At 38.8% G+C, this 21,025-nt stretch overlaps 2 protein-coding genes across 6 annotated transcripts in view; both read right to left on the reverse strand.

Moving 5' to 3' along the window:
* syngap1a (synaptic Ras GTPase activating protein 1a) overlaps positions 1-7,846 on the reverse strand; it is a 46,612-nt gene extending 38,766 nt beyond the window's left edge. For 3 of the 5 annotated variants that reach the window (XM_055053808.1, XM_055053809.1, XM_055053805.1), the window contains exons 1-2: positions 6,664-7,846; positions 178-281 (exon numbers count right to left, since the gene is read on the reverse strand). In XM_055053808.1, coding sequence (XP_054909783.1) covers positions 178-277 — 100 coding nt within the window. In that variant the 5' untranslated portion in view covers positions 278-281; positions 6,664-7,846. The remainder of the gene's footprint in view (positions 1-177; positions 282-6,663) is intronic. The other 2 variants (XM_055053806.1, XM_055053810.1) reach the window with 2 other exon arrangements.
* A 7,759-nt stretch (positions 7,847-15,605) lies between these two features.
* vps72a (vacuolar protein sorting 72 homolog a) lies at positions 15,606-20,122 on the reverse strand. Its single transcript, XM_055053627.1, has 6 exons — positions 19,765-20,122; positions 19,016-19,168; positions 18,389-18,509; positions 18,027-18,203; positions 17,030-17,174; positions 15,606-16,661 (listed from the first exon to the last, which is right to left on the reverse strand). Exons 1-6 carry the CDS (start codon positions 19,879-19,881, stop codon positions 16,271-16,273), a joined length of 1,104 nt encoding a protein of 367 aa, XP_054909602.1. The 5' UTR covers positions 19,882-20,122; the 3' UTR covers positions 15,606-16,270.
* Positions 20,123-21,025: the final 903 nt, after the last annotated feature.

Consider the following 21,025-nt stretch of genomic DNA (forward strand, 5'->3'; position numbering starts at 1 on the left):
TTCACCACAGAAAACAGAGCAAACAGCAGCCTTGCGAATACATACAAAAACACAGATAACAGAGAAAGAAAAAAGCCTCAGCGGACCACAAGGCACGGACTGGAGGACGAGGCTGGGCAACGACACAAAGCTGACAGGAGCAGAGAAGCAGACGGGTTCGTGTCTGGACTGACTCACTTGGCGTCAAAACTCCCGGTCCACCACAGCAAACCTCCGCTTGACCAACCAAGCCAAACTGACCTTGATGCGGCAGCCACGTCTTTGAAGAAGTGTCCATGCAGCTATACGGCACAGACACAAGTAGAGTTCGCACTTTCAGTTGTAATGAACCAACGACCTCAACAGTCACATAGATATTAGGCAAAAAAAATAAATAACACATAAAATGTGAGTAAAATCTTTTTTTTTTTTTAAATGCACTTTTGAGCCTTGGCAGATTATATTTTGCTATCACAAACTTCAATGTGTTTTAATGGAACGTCATCAATAAAAGTGGGAGGAGAATGATAAATGTTTTCATACTTTTTTACATTCAAAGTCTTTTACGAATCTGAAATGTGCATTTGCTTTCACTACCCTTTACTCTGATACTCCTAAATAATAATAAAAAACAAAGTATAAAGCACCAGTAAACAAATGTTTATAAAAAGTGATCGGAGCCGATTACCTCAGAGGCTGTCAGACTCGGTTGCAGGTTACCGGTCCCCATTTCAACACACCAAGCTAAATGTCTGATTACCTCTTCAGCATCCAATCAAGCTCAACACAGTCCTGCTAATGACTCCATTATTAGATTCAAGTGTGTTAAAGCAGAGAAACATCTTCACTGGAAACATGAACTGCTTCTCCAGGGATCTCAGACTTCAGTCACATTCCTGCAACTTTTTGGTGCATTCCTGCTCAAAAACACACCTGAATCAAGTGTCTGATTTACAGACCAGATCATCGTTCATTCATTTCACTCAGATGTCGGAACCGGCATGCATATGAAAGTAGAAAAATGGTAGCTTTGAGTGGCCGGAGTTGGAGAAGCAAGACGTATGCAGGCCGTGAGAGTAAATCAAGGTTCTGAACACTTCTGTAGATTAAATATTAATCACACTTCACTTCTTTTTAAGGTTTAAGATCAGTTTTTTTTTACCATTTGTAATTGGGCAATCAAACTGAATGAATTTTAGAGCGCTTATTTTACTCAGATACATCTGAACAAAGAAATGAGAGAAACTAAAAAGTGTGCAGGAGGAAATATTGCATAAAGAGACCAACAGAGAATCTGTGACAACCTGAGAATTGATGTCTGAACTTCAGCTGTTTTGCAAAACAAAACTTCTTAAACTCCTCAGTGCATGTTTTTATTTTCCTTCCTCTTTGTTGTTAAGCACATTGTTGTCTCACATATAATTTTCTAAATGCATTGACGTTTGTGATTGTAAAATAACAAAATATGGAAATGTAACTTTTTGCGATAAGCCTATGCTTATCTGAGTGAGTTAAATGAAATAACATACGAGAGGTACAATCAGTCCTGATTGCACTCTGAAACATCATGTTTTTTTACATGCAGCCTTTTATAGTTGCCCTTTCCAAACTAAATGTCACCAAGCTACTCAACCACAAGCTGCTACCATGATTAATTGATAAGCATTCCTACAGACACATCAACGTTTTGAGATTCCCTTCTAGTCATGTTAGCAGGTGCTGGAAAACACTTTGCTTTGAATTTTCTCTTATATCTGTTGTAATATTTGCTTTGAAAACAGTTAATCAAAATGCAATATTCTTCTCTTTGCCTACAGAGAAATCCAAAACCAGGATCAATTCATTAGATGCTGAATATTTCTTGTGTCTAGAGTGTTTTTGCAAAATGCAGGAGACTTTGATCTCTAAACAGCACTGAGTGAAATTGTTTTATTTGACCAGAAGTGTCTGAAATAGCTTTGAGCTTTTGGGTGGGAACATTTCAGAGGTGAAATTCTCAGATATCAGTGTAAAGTAGTTCAGCTTTTCTAACATCCAATTGGGACTTGGATCAATATCTTGTCAGTTGAGAAAGTGTGATTACTAACCCATAAATTCTAACAATTCTCCGCCGAGTTCAGCATTTTGTGCACCAATTAAAGGCTTACCAGTTTTCATTACTTATTTTTATGTTGTATTGAATCAATTACAAGCATGCTGCATTCAGAACAAACCTAGACAGTAACAAAGTCTTTTAAAATCGGCCGATAAAAAATAACAAACAACCTGAGAAAGGTGTAGGTCACGTCAGCGCTGGACCATTTCGAAAAAGATTTCTGTCATGGGAGATTTGTATCTGTATTCCTCTGTCTTTTTAGAAGGACATGGACAGAAAGTTCTCCAGACCCAAAATAAAATGGACCATTTGGACTGTTATCGTCAACAGGTCTAAATGCCAATCTTTGTGGGAATACATCAGAGCCCTAAGGGAAGCTATTCTGTCACTCTTTGCTGAAAGACAAACTGCATTCTCTTTAAAACGGCTGTTACCAGGAATATCCACACATATTTCATTGCAGATGACATGTTGGCGTATTTTTTTTTCATATCACAACAGCACAGCTTCAAAAATAAAGAACTACATGGGTGACGCTGTCCTAAGTTGTTCCTTCCACAGAAAGGATTTTTGTAAGTAAAACATTCTAAATCACCTTATTTTATTGCACATATCAAAACCATGAAAGGGAAAATGAGAGAGTAAAAAATATTTTACAAGACATTTCTACCAGCAGATCTTTGGGGAAAATATTTGGGAGAAATTTCACCATCATCTTAGTCAAGACTTTGCAGACCTATTATTTAAAATCTGAAGTACATTAGCAAACAATTGAAGCTCCTGTGAAGTACTTTAGGAAAATGGGCACAAATCAATGAAATAAAGTTTTTTATTGCTTAGGTTATTCAAATTCAATGTATTTATTTTTTTACATATTTACATCAGAAAATGAGAACTGTGTTTAAGTGGAAAACTTTTTGGCTTTTGCTCATGCTTTGTCATTCTTTTTGTAGTCTGAATATTCATTTTGATCACAGCGTGTTGCATCTTTAAATGTCTAGTTACTTTGATGATTCAATGCACACATCTGCACTGCAACTGAGAAGCTTTCACTTAAACTTAATGAACACTTTTTGTTTGTTTGTTTTTGCAGCTCCAGTGCAGATTCTGCACTTGACAATGAGAGGCGAACGTTCTCCAGGGAAACAGTGGAAAAGAGGCAAAGTTCTGACTGAAATCTACATCGTGACGTTTACGAACACGCCAGGTTTACCTTCTACACATGTGTCTGTGCTCAACTAGATCTTATAATATGGTCTTACATTTAGCTGGAACAACCTGATGCTGTCCTGAACATTCAATGAATTTAGAAATGATTCAGAAATGTTGTGCTTTAAGAGGCCCGTCTGAAAGTAACACTTTAAAACGAGCCATAATTAGTCACCACTTAACATGACGAACATGGTAAACCCGATACAATGATTAAATGTTGAAAACTTTGCATGTGAATTAGCTTAAGCTCAGCCTTTACCAATAATAAGACATTGTTTACAGTTTTGCTTCTCGCTCTTGTCCAAGGAATGTAATTGAGGAAGTAATAGATTATGTTCCTTGTTGGTGGAAAAGTGAAAAATGGCCACACATTCTCCAAAGTCCACTCTGATTGGCTCTCAGCAACCTCATGATGACTCCTTCTCTACTGAAGATGTAGCCGACTTCTCGGAGTCAAACAGAGAGAAACGCAAGCAGCAAAAGTCCACAAAATAGTTCCAACATCCAGCAGCCTGCGGCGGACAAAGAGCCACTATCATTAGATCGGTACAAACAGCTGCAGTGGGATTTATTTCTCCGTCACGCAGGCTGAGAATCAGACGTCAGAATCACAGGTCAAGATGTTGAATCTGGACAATAAGACTCAGATCAAAGTAAGGTTTCTTCTGACTCTCCACCTCAAATTGACATTTTCTATGAACCCCTTATTCTCCAGAGAGGCCTGTAAAACCTTTTTTTTTTTTTTTGCTTAAAAATAAATTCCCTTCATCAAAAAATATGACGACAAAAGAAATCTTTTGTGTTTTTCTGTTGTTTTGTGTCATTTTTTAAATGCTGATGGGAGGTGAAATAAAGCTTTGATGCAAGAGGAAAGAATTTGAGCAAACTCCAGGAGAGAAAGTTGTTCAAATAGGTTTAAATTTTATTTTTAGAGGAAATTTAAGCAGACCGACAGACCCTTTCTGCTCTTGGCAGAGCGATAAAGCTCTGTCCATGCGTTACACTGACAGTGGCTGAAGAAGGAGAGAATTATGTCGGAAACTCAGTGCTGGAGGAAAGTCAACGCTTTGCCGGCTGTCAGACTCTCAGATGACAACTGCGACAGAGACGCAAGCAGTCCAGATTCTCAACAGTTTGCGACGAACTGGGAGAAATTAATAGATGTCGGTGATTCACGCCTTTTTATTACAGCTCAACCAACAAAATCACCAAGGCATGCTGACAGCTGCTTCATGAGGGAGAGGAAGAGCAATCAGGAGTTATCCTGTTCCATTAAAAGAAATTACTGATGTTTCATTAACAAAAGTACTTTTTCCTTCTGGGTTTTTTTTGTTTTGTTTTGTTTTGTTTTTAGGTTAAGATGGGAAAGCCCACTGTGTGCAACACAATGGGCCATGAAGATTGTGGCCATCCAGAAAACCCAAACATTAGCTGCATGTGACGCCTGCTGAGACGGAGGAACTCTGTCACGGCAGAGTTTCAATAATTCACTGAATAGATATCAGCAGTAATATCCATCCACTGACGCAAGAAGCTGTTCTGCTTGAACATTTTCGAAATCGATGGCTCATTCATTTTTTTACCCATGTGCTGCCAGGATGCATTTTGACAACAAGCTTCCTGCTGGACAACTAAAACAATCCTGAAAACATTTTGTTGTTTTGTGTGAGTCAGCTTTTCCACTAATTATACAGCTGACGGAGGCCCCCTGTGGAGCCTACAGGTGTCAGCGGAGCCCCCCGAGAAAGCCAATTAGTCAACTTTAAGCATCAAGAAATAAGAACGCCCCTAGCATTACAGCAGATACGTAAACAGGTGCAATACAACAGTGGAGCGCCCACAACTTTTCAATTGATGAACCGGTCGTTCGCAGTCCATGGGCGCAAGTTTATTTCCTGGGCTAACTAGTTGCCAGCAAACTGTACTTGTCTCTCGATGGAGAGCAAAATATGTAGCATTTTAAAAGAAACATGTTGCTGAGAAAAATTCAGCAATATTTAATTTTAAGAAATAATTCTAGAGTTTGTCCTTGTACAAGTAATAACTTAATGGTTCTTGATTTCAAGGTCTTTTCAAGGTCTTTTCATCCACATTCAACAAAACAACTGTCTGTCAAATTAATAATTATTATGCTCCCAGCAATTTGATTTTTTTTTCCATTTGTTCTTTGTTACAGTAAAATTGTCAAGCAGATAATATGCTAAAATACTTAATTCAAGATCATTTCTTTGGGTCACCCTCCAGATCTTTGAGAGATGAAGATGCAGCAACATCATCACATCATCCCATTTCAACTAAAACTGTTGAAATTCCCAAATGTCTGATCTGTTTTTGCTCGAGAAGATAACCTTTGCTTCATAATGCATGACGCCAAAGCACCGACACCCTCTCAGGTGTGGCATTGAATATTTTCATAAAAGTAAAAAAGGTTAAAAACAATTTAAACTTAAACCGAAATGTGGAGATCACAGCACAAGCTGTGAGAATTTGCCAGGTAGGCAAGTAGAGAATTACCCTCTGAAAATACATAACTACATGAAACCAAGCATGTCCAGAAGTTGTGGCCTGAAGTCAGCCAGAGCTTCATGAGTTACAGACATTAGTTGCACTAAAATAGCCCACGCTGACTTGCTAACGCTGGTGTTAGCATGCTAGTGCTAAGGTAAGTGGTCACGGTGAAATTATGATGAAATACATTTTACAACTGAACAGCGCATGGCCATTTCCTCTTCTAACTTCCTGCGCCAGCTTACTGTACTGCAGTATGAACACTAATATGTATGTAAACAGAAAATAAATCTATTTGTGTTAACCATGAAATATACTTTTTTAATTTCTCCATAGCAAATAGCTAACAAATGATGTTATTGTTCTGGTGATCATTTAAAATCACAAGTTAGTCGTACTTTACTTGAAATGTTCCTAATGGGCAGCAACAGATCCTCCTGCAACCTTAATACACAAACACGAGAGCTTATACCAGTCAGCTGTTTTGAACTGTTGTTACATGTGATATTATAGGGTTTTATGTGTTTAATCGACAACAGAAGGCTTCTAAAATAAAAAGCTGCAGCCTGAAGACTTCTGTACAACAGAAAATAATGTTATTGTAAGCTGAACGGCTGGGAAAGCAGGAAAAAAAAAGCAGCTGCTGGGCATTTCTATACAGCTCTCGGCGGTTTCTTTTCTGCACTGACCTGTAGTCTGAGACCATCTACCTACGCTGTCCACATACAGGCTGGAAAGGTTTAACACCTTCCTTAGAGCTGCTGATTTCAACACTCCCTAAACACTTCACAGTGAGACCAAGCATCACTGCTTGCCACTTCTTCTTTTTTTTTCCTTTCCTTACTACACCCACGTTTGTTGGCACTTACCCAAAAATACAGGACTTTCTGGAGAAGAAATCAGAACATCTGGGAGTGCAGGCTGGATCCAGGTGGGTCTCCAGGGCACTTGGTGTAAGAGGAGCGTTGCGAGGCTTAATTCCTTCTCGGTGCGCTGAAGGAATCAGATTGCGAAGGCATTACAGAGATGGTGATCCAGGTATGATCTCTGAAAGCTTGACGTTCTTCAATCATCAGGACAATTCGTTGGGTCTCACTGCAGCCTCACCTGTGCTGCCGAGTGTCCAGAGGTGTTTCTGTTAAAGAATGAAGGCTCCTGAGGGAGGAAGGATGGGGGAGTGGAAAGAAAGAAATGAAACTGAGGCTGTGACTGGGATCCCTTTCGCCTCCAGATCAGTCCATCACTGAAGCCACAGCTTGCCAGTCAGCGGCGGTTCGGCTGCTCTCCTCTGCTTCTCCTTCCTCTCCTCCTCCTCCTCCACTCTCTGCAACGCAATCCCAACGCAGCTCGCTCGGTAATGGACACAATCACCCCTTTTTGTCATCTTAATTGTTTGATCTGGGCGCACGAGACTCCAAACTGCCCCTCTGTCTCTGGATAATAATCTGATCACAGCAGCATCAGCAGCAGCAGCAGCAGCAGCAGCAGCATCAGCCTGGTTCACCGTTTCTCTCGCACCTTCGCGCTTCAAAACGGCAGGGAGCCGGAACTCGTGCCAGTTACATTAAACTGAATGTTACCAATCAGATGATGATGATGATGATGATTATGATGATTGCGGGGTTTGCCGATAACTCTGAGCTGCAGACAGCCCCGCTGCTGCTCCCTGCGCGCTCCAGCCCCTCAAAAAGCGTCCAAAAATTAAATACGGAGAATATTCACAGAGGAAACGCGCAGCGAGAAATTCAGAGGAAATCGCATTCACGCACGCATTAGTAGTTTTGCTGTTGTTGTTGTTGTTTGTCTAAATCGTGATTCTTTCTTCTACCTCCGGATGATGGTTGAATTTTGGCAAGCGTCTGCGGTTGGCACGCACCGACGTCCCCATGATCCAAAAAAAAAAAAAGAAAAAGAAAAAACGAGCTGCAATAAAGAAGCGGCTTGAATCTCGATGTTAGTTGACGCCGAACTGGCCTTTTGAGCGCCGCAGTCGCACCTAATTTAGATTGAACGGCGGAGCTTGGAGAGGAGGGGGAAGAGGGAAAAAACACACTGCTCGGTGCGCGGAGCAGAGAAGTCTCTTCCCCCGGAGGGTGGAGACAGCGAGCAGGAACCGTGCAACGCCTCCAAGCGGAACCGAGTCCGCCCGACTCGGAACCAGCTGTAGAGAGGTTTGCAATCATCCTCAGGGCGCAACAAACGCTGATGATAGAAAAAGAAGACAGGCGCATTAGGAAAACCAGTGAAAAGTTCCTCCAGTTGTTTTTTTGTTATTCATTTTTGGTGATCATGACATGAAGTTAATAAAAACCCGGCGATACATTTTATTAGAAACATTGCATTAAAACAATTAAATGATGCTTTTTTAATACAGAAATGCCATGGCCAATGGATGGCAGAAGGCCAGCAGATTGTCACTGAAACCCTCCACAAGGAGGAGAGGTCACGGAAGGACACGTGGAAAGTTGCGTGGAAGGAGAAAGTTTGGAAAAGAAAAAAAAATCATCTGCCACTTTATTAGTATTGTTGTTGTTGTTGTTGTTGTTGTATAGGTGGTGGTATTGCAAGTTGTATTAGCTATTTTATTATTAGGCTGTTTTTAAATTAAACATTTTCATTATATAATTTGAATTAAAATGATTTTTTTTCTACCATCGTTATTATTTAATGGAGGTTTTACTCATGCGTTAGTTTTTCATTTCATACTTAACTGATGATGATGATGATGATGATGATGATGATGATGATGATGATGATGATGATGATGATGATGATGATGATGGGCTACAATTATGTTTTCAATGAGTTTGATGCACACCCACAAATAATTACATAAAATATCATTATAAAATATTCTAACAGAAGTAAATTCTTAAAACAGATCTCTCTGTGTGAAAAAAAAAATTTATTTTATTTTTTTATGATAAAACACCCCATCATTAATATCAAAACCAGAATCCATCTGGTTTTTAATAAACTGGTGTTTTAGTTCTGCGAAACCTGAAACTTGCTCAGATTTTCTCGTAAGCTCCAACAAGTCGACGCCACCGGCAGCCTAAAAGTTTACTTGAGACAAAATGGGAAATAACTGGACAAAAACAACCCGTTGTGTGTCAGTAGGCACTTCTGATTTCTGATAACAAGATCCCCAAGGAGCTGGGAAGCTCCAGGCTCGCAGTGTTAAAAAAAAAAAAGAAAAAACAGATTTGTCATGAGTTCATCTCGTGTTTGTTATTTAGGAAAGTGGACTCAGATGCAGGACTACAGCATTTAGCATCAGTGTTCACTTTCAGATTAATTTAAAGTGCAGTGATGTGCTGTTTATGTGCAGTAAACTCCACTGAGATTACAGGGATGGAGAGGCTGGTCAGAGAGGGGAGGGATGGATCTAAATCTTTCTCCAAAACAGAAACTAAATAAAAACCTCCAGCAACTCCTGACGTGTTCAGGCTGTGATGGAAGTTAACCATCGACACCAGAGCTACGAATAAATGGTGTCAGACCAAAGAATACACAAAGTCCAGATCAAATCAGAACATATAGCAGCTTTTGAAATTTGATTCTCTCTATGCAACGTGACCGATCTTCAGGTATTTTGCAAAGAAAATGGTCAAAACTTCACTAGCTGTAATGTCACTGAAAGCTGGATTGACAAGCCAAACTACACTTTTCAAATTTAGCCTTCCACTTTACAATTATGCCACACTGTCTGTCTGTCTGTCAGTGCCCAAAATATGCAATGAAGTTGGTGGTTCATATCATAAATATTCAGACAAAATCTAAATATTTCGCTATCAATTCAGATTGTTGATGTGAGAGTAGAGAAGCAGGTTCCAGTCTCTGCAGAGGCAGAGTGCAGAACCAGCAACAGGCACGTCTTCATAAATCAGACAAAACTGGCGAGAAATGTGGGGAGGGGATTATCCTTAAGTCTGTTGCAGCTGGGAACCCAGAATGTCCAGTATCTGAGTGAAATGAAAGTGACCAGAGGATAAAGCACTAGATTTTGAAGTCTGTGCTCAGTGTGTGCAACAATATTCTCATATTCAGCACTTCTATTTAGAAAACCAGTTCCTGGATCCACAACTCTTTATTTAAAGACGCGCGACATGAAATGTTCCTTTAACCTCAAGGAGAGAAAATAATGTGAAGTTGCACCAGTCTAAGTTAAATGAAGTGGGACTTTGCTGTTTCATTCGCGCATTAACTGCAGTAAAAACACAACACAAAAGCCCATTTAGACCCAGCAAATGCAAGGCTTCTTTTAAATAAAGACCACTAAGGACATGTTTTCACATCTTTGCTAAAAAGGATGAGCTTGGACTGAAAAATGTAAATATGTCACTTTTTGCAGTTCAAAGAATCCCAGCAGCCCAAACACAGACTGCTAATGAATAATCTGTTGGTGACTCATTTTGAAAAGTCTAATGGGTTTCTGTTCTCATCACCGAAAGAACAAAGCTGTCCATTTAGGTCCAGATGTGAGGAGGCAGCAGCAATTGTTCTGTTGTCGATTCCGACATCCGCTATGTAAACACGTTACATAAATACCAGCCAGTGATTGTCATATCTTCAGGATGTCAGAGATCATTTTGTGGGTATATGTAAAGATGGTGTTATATAAATCCCTGGAAACCAATTTGCGACCCCATTAGGGCATTTTATTTTATTTTATTTAACCACATTTATATCACAAACAAAATGTGACCGACAATTATGGACGTGAGACAATAATGAGATTCCTTGTTTGTGAATGGTTGGGAAGGTTTGAATGATTTGAAGTTGAATCTAGAGAAAATAAAATAAAATTAACAAATTCAAATCTGTGAATTGGAGAGCTGATATTAATAGAAAGCCCATGTGAAAAGTCAGTGTATTTTAACTCTACCGTCTTGTTTGTTTCATATAAATCACAAAGCAAAAATCATTTAGACACTATATAAAAATGTAATTAAACTGCAAAATATACAAATTATCTCTGTTATATTTCACCTATTTATTTTTTGGGGGGGTTTAAACATGTGAAAATAGAAATAGTCTATTTCCAGGCGAGATCAAACACAACAGGCATTCATCCTTTATTGCAGTGGCACAATGTCTCGTCAGAAAACGGAGAAGAAATATTATGCTACTTTATACAAATTTGAATATGTAGGGGAAAAGCTCATGCTAAGAAATTGCTCTGAAAAAAATTAATAAATTTCCTTTTCATAGAGATCAACTGTTTATTTTTTCTTACATAAATAAAAATACAGACTGGCTTTAATTACAAAACTGTACTTTCACATTTCTATTGGGTAAATCTGTGAGGCAAAGGCTTGATTCCCTTACAATGGAAAAGACAGGAAAGCAGGGATTTAAAAAAAAAAAGTGTGTTTGACGTAAGAAATCAGGAAATAATTAGAAAACTGCTTCTTACTTAAATATCCCTGCCTCTACCGTCAAACTAAAAATATAAAACTGGCGAGTTCGGTAGAGGTCTTATGTTTATTTTGCCACCGTCCAAAGAAAGAACTAGTTTAATCCAAGCATGACAATATGCTGCAAAACTCACTTTTAAAAAGCTGCCGCAAAGTGTCTTATTCTGGAGTAAAATATGAATTTGTTGTAAGGCTCTTTTTTTTTCTTTCTTTTTTTACACATCTCAAAGGCTGCAATAAACGTAGAGATCTCTCTGAATGGAAAAAACTTTGAAAAACAGATCAAATATCAAATATTTTCACATATTCGAAAAGACAAGGAAAAGAAAAGGAGATGTGCACGTATTATTATTATTATTATTATTATTATTATTATTATTATTATTATTATTATTATTATCATTGTTATTATTATTATTATTATTATTATTGCATTGAACACTAAAAATGTAAATCTATCTTGGGACACTCGACTGCTTGATTTAAACTGCACCATCAAGAGCAAACTGGAAATGAGACACCCTTACTCTTTTCACTCACAGTTCTCACTCAGTCACCATCAATGTGCACACACTGAAAAATCTCCATGGAAACTGATAAAAGAATAGCCTTTGTGCAAAATGGAAAGGACTGACAAATCACAGGACAACTTGGGTCGTCAACAAGGAACAAACCAGTGAAATAAACCTGGGAAAAAAAATAAAAATGCATTTCAGGATGTTTGTCTGGAGATTTAAGGGGAAATGTGACAGCATTTCCACACAGTTAACTCTTACGTCGCAGTTGTGATGTTGCATTAGCGTTTCTAATGAAACTGCTCGTTTTAATCTTGCTCATGTCAATCTTTTCCCAGCGTAGTCTCACGTTTACTGCAGCTGCGATGGATCGACCTCTGAGTAAATATGAAGGACTGAAAGTTGCACGAATGTTGCAGATAGCAGAACAGAGAGGGTGGGCAACAGAGGATGGGGGGGGGATGGCTAGAGGACACAGAGAAGGAGTACAGCACGGAGTACACCACCTACACTCCTCTCCATGGCAACTGCCACACTAGAAAGAGCCATAATGCAGCTCGCTCTCTTCCTTTTCTGCAAACTGTTCATTTAGTGCCATATGCAGGGTGCAGTATGTGGGAGACAAAGCATTCGGCGTCCTGTTTGCAGGAGAGGATTAGAGGAATGTGAAAAGCATCTATAACACACACAAAAAACCCCACCACAGACTGAATGTTTGAATGCATGTATGCATATGAATGCATATGAATGCATATGAATGCATATGAGTGCATATGAATGCGTTCGTCGCTCCAGCAGAGACGCTGGCACAGCTTGACGCCGAATTCGTCGTCAGGCACTTGAAGGGACGGCTTGTTATTTTTGAATCAAGACGTTTGGTCTTTTTTATCCCTCAGCAAAGCAAGTGACAAAGTGTGTGGGAGGCAGCTGCTTTCAAATAACCGGTGTTGAGGTTGCCGGAGTTTAAAAGGCATAATAAAATCTTCCATTTTCAGCCCCCCTCCCTCAGTGCAGTCCATGTTTGTTGGAACAAGTGCAATGTGACACCACAATAACACAGTTTGGTGTAATAGTTCCTCTGGTGTCTGATATGTGTCAGCATTCAGCTAATATAGCCTGGTGTGATGCACTCCTGTGAAGAATGAACGGTAGTGACACAAAGCATGCAGTGTACTTACAACGTGAGCTAAAATATATTTATAAATTTAGTAAAACTCAAACATCCAACTTTAATTGGAGCCACATCCTGATCTGGATTGATTATTTTGTCCCTGGATAGTTTTCTGTTTGTATCTGAGCAGAAAAGATTTGTTTTACTTTCCAGTAAAATCACATGAAAGTTCCACGTCCTTCATGAGTCAAACTGCAGGAAACTGTGTGAACGCAGTAAAGCTCAAACCATGTTAAACACCTGCAAGCTGGAGCGACGACTCCTCCTTGACTTAACATGAAAAAAAGCAACAGAAAACCTTCCCAAGATGCAGCCAACACAAAGGTTTTTTTTATTATTATTCTTTTTATTTCCTCTGCCTTAATGCCAGCTGCCTCCATCAATAACCACTATTGCTGAGAGAGGAAATAAAAGCAGGAGTTTTTGGCAGTTAACAGGCGCTGAGTATCTAGAGTGTTAAAATTAAAAAACAACAGCAGTAATATTAAAGTAGCTGCTGCTGCCCATCAATCTGGGCCCGTTAATGCACCAACTGAAGTCCAAATCCATCTGAAGTCCAGCTTTCTGGAGGAAAAAAAAAAAGAAAAAAGTTTCCAATTTGAAAACATTTGAAGCAGTTACCAATGTCCTCCGGGACGGTTGAGGATATTAAGAGCAATAACAGAGGGGAAGAGAAGGAGCTCCACTCCAAACTCTACAGACCTCAGTAAAACACTGAGTTAAAGTCAATGCGACTAAAAAAGAAAAAAGTTAGATCTCTCTGAGAAGAATCTAATAACAACAACTGGCATTGTTCTTCTTTGTAAAGCTGGAACGAGATTCCTTGGAGTGATGAAACTAAATCTAAAAACATTTAGCTATATGGAAAACGCACCGTGCAAACGGGAACGCTTTCAGGTGGAGGATTTGCGATGAATCAAATGTGAATTTAAACCAGACTCTTTCTGTCTGAAAGTGCCATTTGCTAAATGACAGAAAGAGGAACGTCAGAAGCATCTATAATCTCAGATTATAGATGAAAAAGTTAGGTTTTCATCAAGACACCCCAAACATAGCAGCAAATTTACACCACAGTGGCTGTAAATACAAAATAGCTAGCAAAAATATCAAATAAATAATGACATCATGATCAAACTGCCTGCCTGGTGAGCCAAAAAGCAAACCTCCTAATTTACAAAGCTAAAGTCTTTCTACAAGTTTGTAATCTCTATAATCTTGGATCATTAGGTCTGTGATAACTGTGTAAAATCCACAGCAAATGTTTAACTTAATCCAAAGTTAAGTCATCATCAAAACAGTCGAAGTGGATTCTGATGATTTTGACAGCAGCATCAGTTCGGGACTAATGAACATTTGACGACAAGTTACTACTTCTCTCTGATGCAAAAAAAAGATTACAGAATAAAGAACAAATGTCTTCAAGACCAACTTTCTTTGACAGCCAAAGCTGGTCTGGATGGTCAAAAAGCTGCTGGAGTGATTCTTGGTCTTGAGAGGTCAAAGGTGAAGCAGTTCTGAAATCACGCTGAGGGGAAACTTTCTTGCTCGGTTGTTGTACACTGAGAGCAAAAATAGAAAAGCTAATGTGAAGCCCCTGAGGGATGAGCACAGCTCTATTGTTCAGGACTGAAGCGCAGGCAATTATCTGCTATTAACCATAAAGCAAGCACATTTTAAGAATGTTTGCTCGCTGTCTGCTTCATTTAAATGCAGAGTTCTGCGGGGCAATACAGCGAGCGGTGAGACTTTAATGAAAAATCTTTTCCTATCGCGCTAAAACACTCAGAAAGAAGAAAGGTAAAAAATATCGCAAGCAGTATTATCCTTGTATCTTTAAAGGGGATGTATTACGTGAAATCAACTTCTTTTGAGCTTTATATCATGTTACATTCCTGGAGTTTTGTCTTGATTTTGTTCATGCATGTTTAACAAAATCTCCGTGAATCTCCTGTGGAAATCATTCCGGTGTTCCTAAACGTCGGCTTTGCTTTCATTTCAGACTTGATTTTCAAAATAAAAACTCTCCAGGGTTTTAGTTGGAAGACTGGCTGACTTCAGTCGCAAACTGCAGAATAAATTGTTTGAAGACGCATAATTCAAACAACTGATAGCATGTTTGTTTGGTGTTTCATCAGTTGTTACAGCTGTTACACCGTATTTGATCTGCTTTACGCTCCAAACATATTTCCAATCCGTTGTTTACATAGAACTTGAGGAACTTAGGCATTCATATGCATGCTGTAGATTGCAAATGTTTGTCTTCACACAGAAGGCTGAGAAAAATACTCTGCAAGGTGTTTACATGTCATGTGATCCTGTTTTTTGTTGGGTTTTTTTAAATCCAGATCCTGCGTGGAATTGGATGATAGAAAGGTGGAAGACTGTTACTATTTCCTATTATCAGTCCATCACAGGGCAGCACAAGAGACATACGGGACAAAAAACATGCACACACGCACTTTGAGCCAAGGCTAATTTGAAGATCAGTTAACCTGTCATGTTCTCAGACTGAGGGAGGAAGCTGGAGAACCTCGAGAGAACACGAAAACTCGGGATTTGAACCCAGGACCTTTTGGTTTAAGAAACCAGTGCTGACCACTATAAAGCATAGTCAAGTTAGCAATGAAACAGATTTAACTTGAGATCAAAACTGTTAAATTTCCTAAACGTGCACATCCAAATTCATTCAAAGAAAAACAATTAACTCACACTTTCAACTATTTATTTTTTTTCTCAGTTATCCCACTTTCTCAAGTACAAAATAGTTACATGTAAAAAAAGGTGAAATTTTAAGTCAAGCAGCCTTCAAGTTGTGGGTGTGCAGACAAATGAAACTGAAATTTATGAAAACAAACTGTAATCATTTTTATGTCAAAATTATAGACTTTTCCAGACTGAGCTTTCCAAAGGCAGCAAGGAAGGAAATAAGAAAGATACAAGGAATGCAAGAAGGAAAGAGATACAAGGAAGAACACAAATAAGAAACGATGGAGATGAGCAAACAAGACCCAAAGCTAGAATGAAATACACAGAATAGGGAAGGAAGTCAGGACGTGCATGTATTTTTTCATACATATCTAAACGTTGAAAACAATTAAATACAATTCCAGACTTTTCCAAACTCTGTTGGAACTTTGTGCGCTGTTCTTAGCCGCTCATGCCTGAATATCATCAATGAAATGTACTTTTTCTACAGAGATCCGTTAAGGTAACTTTTGCACAGCGGAGAAATAAAAGCAACAGCTTTATTGAGTCAAAGTTGTGCTTCGGTCCAGGCGGCGCGTTCCACTGTGTGAAGACAGTTTCAATTCTGCTCAGACATGAAACATAGAAAACAAACCTTAAACCCACTGAAAGCAAAACAAGGACACTATGTGGCAAATCCACTTTGCTTGACAACCATTTTCTGACGGATTCCCTTCATGGAAGAGGAGTCGCCTCCCGCGCTTCCCGCTGAGCTGCTCGGAAACCCGTGAGCCGCCACGTATTTGCGGTACGCCTCTCGGATGATGCGGAAGGCTCGCGCGTTGGCGTAGGGAATGTCCGTGACCGGGTCCCGGTACAGCGCCGCCTTGTGCGTGACGGGGCAGATCTCCTGAATGGGAATCTGAGGGCCGGGCTGGGCGGCGGGAGGGAAGACTGCCTCGAAGGCTTCGTCGTCGCTGAACGTTATGTAAGTCCGGGAGCACAGTCCTCCGGTGGGCTGCTGGGACGGCGTGGTGGGATTCTGCGGCGCCGTCTGAGAGACATCCTGATCCAGCCTGTGGAAAACGAGATTACATTGATTAGAATCAATAGATGCTGTATGCACTTTATTTATAAAGACTAGGATTTACTTTAATTTTTTTTTTTTTTTATCTCTTGCTTTGATGAAATCCCAACAGATACCTCTACAGGAGATTTAAAAAAATAAAAAAAAAGAAAAAAGAATTAAATCTTCTTACTACATTGCATAACAGCTAAACATGATATAATGTTTTGGCATACGTTAATCTAGAAGAGATTAAATATTTATGGAGCAGATTATACTTGATGCAGACAAATAAATGCATATATTAAAAAGGAGTCGCCTTTATGTCTGCAAATCCACTTCAGAGGTCATCAGAGTCAGACTGATGGCCACACTTACCCCTCCACGTCGACATTTTCTTCTTTAAGGAGCGGGTGAGAGACCAGGGGCATCAGGACCGAATGGTAGCGGATGGTCGGCCCCTCGAAGCGACGCTTCTTGTGGACCTGTTTCTTCTTGTCTGCTTCTAGACGCTCGTAGTTCTCTACAATGAGAAACCGGAAACACTTTAGGATTCGGACTGTAGGCAAAACGCCTGAGAAAATGAGTTTGTTGGGTGGAAGAAAAACATTTAGTTTATAACAAATATGCATCACAAACAGGGATCGCAGGGAGCTTAAGAGGACTGTGAAACAAAGCCCACTCAAGAGTCAGGGGGAAATTTACCAGGCTGGACTGTAGTTACGTTAAAAGCCACCACAACAGCGTATCTAGAGCTTGGACTAAAACCGTTGAGCCAGACATGAGTCTGACAATATGAGCTCATGAGAAAAAGGACCAAACTGTTGCTCAGTGGTCCAAGGAACTATTTTCAGAAAAAAAGTAAAGTTCAATGTAGCATTTTGAATATTTGCTCTTATTAAAGTCCAGAGCAGATTGGTAGGTTTATATAAGCTGATGCTTCAGCCTTTACTGTTCGTCTGAATATACTTCATATCTTTATTTTAAGAAGACTTTTATTTTTTTTTTTATTCAAGAACTATCACTCCTTTTGTCGAATCATATTATTTTAATTCACTTCATTTCTAGCAGGGAAAGTACTGAATTTAACATTTTCATCAACTGTAAATAATAATCATCAAAATTAACAGATGTAAAGACTTTAATTTTATGTCACTTTGTGTGCCATAAATGTGTAGGACTTTCACTTTTTAAAGTTAATTATTGGAAGAAATTTACTTTCACTTAAATTCTCATTTACTGAGATGCACATGGAGCATTTGCTTCAATGCAACACAAAGGAATATTTCAATATAATGTATTAAGCAGCGTCTCTGCTGTCATTATTTTCATCTATTCGCATTGCTGCTCCTGCAGAGTTTGAAAAGGTTCTCACCCAGCGACCGAATGTTGACCTCAGCTGTGATTTTAGCCTCTGCCAGCAGCTCCTCCTGGGTCAAAGGTCGGTCCCGGTGAGCGCCTCTCCGTCTCCTAGGAGCATCCTGACGCTCCTGTAGGCGAAGGTTGGTCTTCCTGGTGTGTTCACTGGTGGACTGTCGCACCGATTTCCGAGCTACAGAACACCAGAGACATCATTTAATTACAAACCCAAAACTGACCCATTGAAGCAATTCTCATACAATAATCAGGTGCTTATTATAATTATTTGCGGAATTATTACTTTCTGGGATTATTTACTAAAATAACTTGGATTATTAAACATAATTTGAGGGGAAGAAAATCATTTTTGCAACTTACGTTCAGCAAAATCGTGAAATTCTTGAGGAATCCTCCTTTTGAGCTCCACTTTGGTTTTCTCTGTCCTCTTCTGCTCCTCATTGGGTTTTTTAGGTTTGGGTTTTGCCACCTTTATAGGTTCCTTGGAATAAATATATACCATACTAATTACTAACACCCAGATGTAAAACAGAACACACTCCATATCTGCTTGCGGTTTCACCTGTATATAGTGGAGAAGATGTCCCTGCAGATGATAGTGATGGCTGATAGTGGCATTTGCGCCATGCTGTTAAAATCCTGATCTAGAGCAGGCTCCTCATTTTGTTGCACTAGTGCCTGTTTTCTATATACTCCTATTTTTTTTCACAGCAATCTGTTGAAGATCTCAAAGAGATGCTGTAACATTTGGTGGAATCTCATTCGTAATGGACCACAATGAAATTATAGTTAATTTAATTAATCACATGAGCAACACATATACATGAGGCAAAAAATACTGTTTTATATTCAACTTATTCTTTTAGACTATGTTAGTGCTCGTAAAAATGTGAGGAGAAATGTTTGTTTTGAAAATGCTTTCAGAATGTTTAATTTGTAACCAACTTAAATGGCTTACAGGCTTAACGCTGAAAGCTTCTAAAATACCTTGTAAGCTTTTGTGACGACCCGACTCTTCCTCCGTGGAGCATCTTCCTCCTGGTCGCTGTCGGGCTCCTCACCCTCGTCGATATCGAAGTCGCTGTCCACCTCATCCTCTGTGTCCGAGTGCTCTCCGTGATATTCATCATCTCCCGATTCCTGAGGGGCAAACAAATGGGGCCCTTCACATAACATGATGAGAAGTGATGGATGAGAATTTAAAATAACGTTTCTCGATCAGGTTAGTTAAGCTTCTCCAAGGTTTAAGGCGATGGCACAATTAAAATGTGGTCAAAAGTAATGTTCAATAAATGATTAGCAAAGGAAAAAACAACAGATTTTCAATAAGCAACTCATGATTCATAAATCATGAAAAGCATTGTTGTTTAAACACTGATGTCTGCGCTGCTATAACTTTATGTACAAATAAATTATTGACTATCTTCATACATTCATGAGGCTCAAAACTAGTTAAAATTTATACTTTCATGTTTTTATGCTCCATCTTGCATATCTGTTTAATTATCTGTGGAAATAAATGTTATTTATATAAACAGACTATGAATCAGTTGTTACTTTCCCTATAGTCTCTTACACTCTCATATAGGAAGGAAACAAAATTAGTTGCATTTGTTTCAAACACAAACTATTTTAAAAGTGCCTCAGTTAGATGTTTACTTCCCGTAACTGGGTACTTCTAAACTATGATGTATTTATCTCTTTTTTTTTTTTCTTTTTTTGGTATAATTGCTTACATCGTTGAAGCCTCCGTATGTCGTTTTGTAGAACTCATCCTCTTCTTCAGCGTCCAGGAGTTTGGACATGCGGTTTCCCGCAGTCTTCCTCGGTTCGCGTCCAACTGCCAGGCTCATAGCTCCGAGCAATGCTAACCCACCTTAGCTTCTGTTTGTGCTGCTTGCTAACACACAGTGCGGTCGTTTTGCTTTGATAAACTACACTAATCTTTTTGTGGCCATGTTTATTTTTATGATATACTACCACCCTACGTCCACCTCACCAAATATTATATTATATTCGATTTATTCAATAGACAAACTCTTTCGAACAGGATGCTAACTGCTAACCTCAACCGTAGTAGCAGAAACGTTTTACTTCCGGGACACTCTGTGTACGTCAGGCCTACCGGATCATGGAATTTTCAAAATAAAGGAACTTTGGACCTTGCTGATTTATTTTCTAATTCAAAATATTAGAATATGCGCTACGACGAGGCTCGTTCGTCAAATAAACAAATAAAACTTCTAAGCAGTTAGTAAGCATACTTTGTAGTGGAACGTTTACATGTCTTTAAATGTCTTTATCATAGTAAATATAAATGTGCTATAAATATCTTCAGTACTGTTTTCGTATAATAGCGGATAATCATCATAATAGACAGAAATAAAGACTTAAAGTTGTCAGTTTGTGTGTAATTAATCTATATAAAATGTTTAATTTAGTAAAATATTTATTAAAATAAATGTATACTTTTCAATAATGTTTTGATTTGTTGAATGGGTCTGTTCTGACGTTGTGTTGCGACTAAAATGATATGAAAATGTAAATGCAGTAGTTTCATGATTGATTCCCTTTATTACCTTAGTAAGTGTAATAAATAAAGTCACTGTGGCTTTGAATATCAAAAGAGAAATATTAAAAAAAACAATTTATGCCATTTGCATCTTTGCAGTTTTTTGTAACTTAAAAACTTGCACAGCAGGTTACCTATTTAAATCTAACCCCATGGTATCCAGAAGTTTAAAAATATTGCCAGATGAGATTTATTTACTTATTTACTGTGCTGAACTCCAAAACGTTCGCTGCAAAATATCTTATGAAAATGTTGAAATAAAAATGTACATTTTTTATAATATTTACTGTTCATTCAACCTTCACTGCAAGATACTTTTTTTAGCTCCTCTGTTCTGGAGGCGTCTGTTGAACGTTACTCTGGAAACAACTCGCCTCTTCTCTCTAAGCCCTTTGCTCGACACTGTCAGAGTTACTGTATTGTCA

The sequence above is a fragment of the Poeciliopsis prolifica genome, unplaced genomic scaffold, assembly GCF_027474105.1.
Source record: "Poeciliopsis prolifica strain line A6 unplaced genomic scaffold, Auburn_PproV2 SCAFFOLD038, whole genome shotgun sequence".
Taxonomy (NCBI): Eukaryota; Metazoa; Chordata; class Actinopteri; order Cyprinodontiformes; family Poeciliidae; genus Poeciliopsis; species Poeciliopsis prolifica.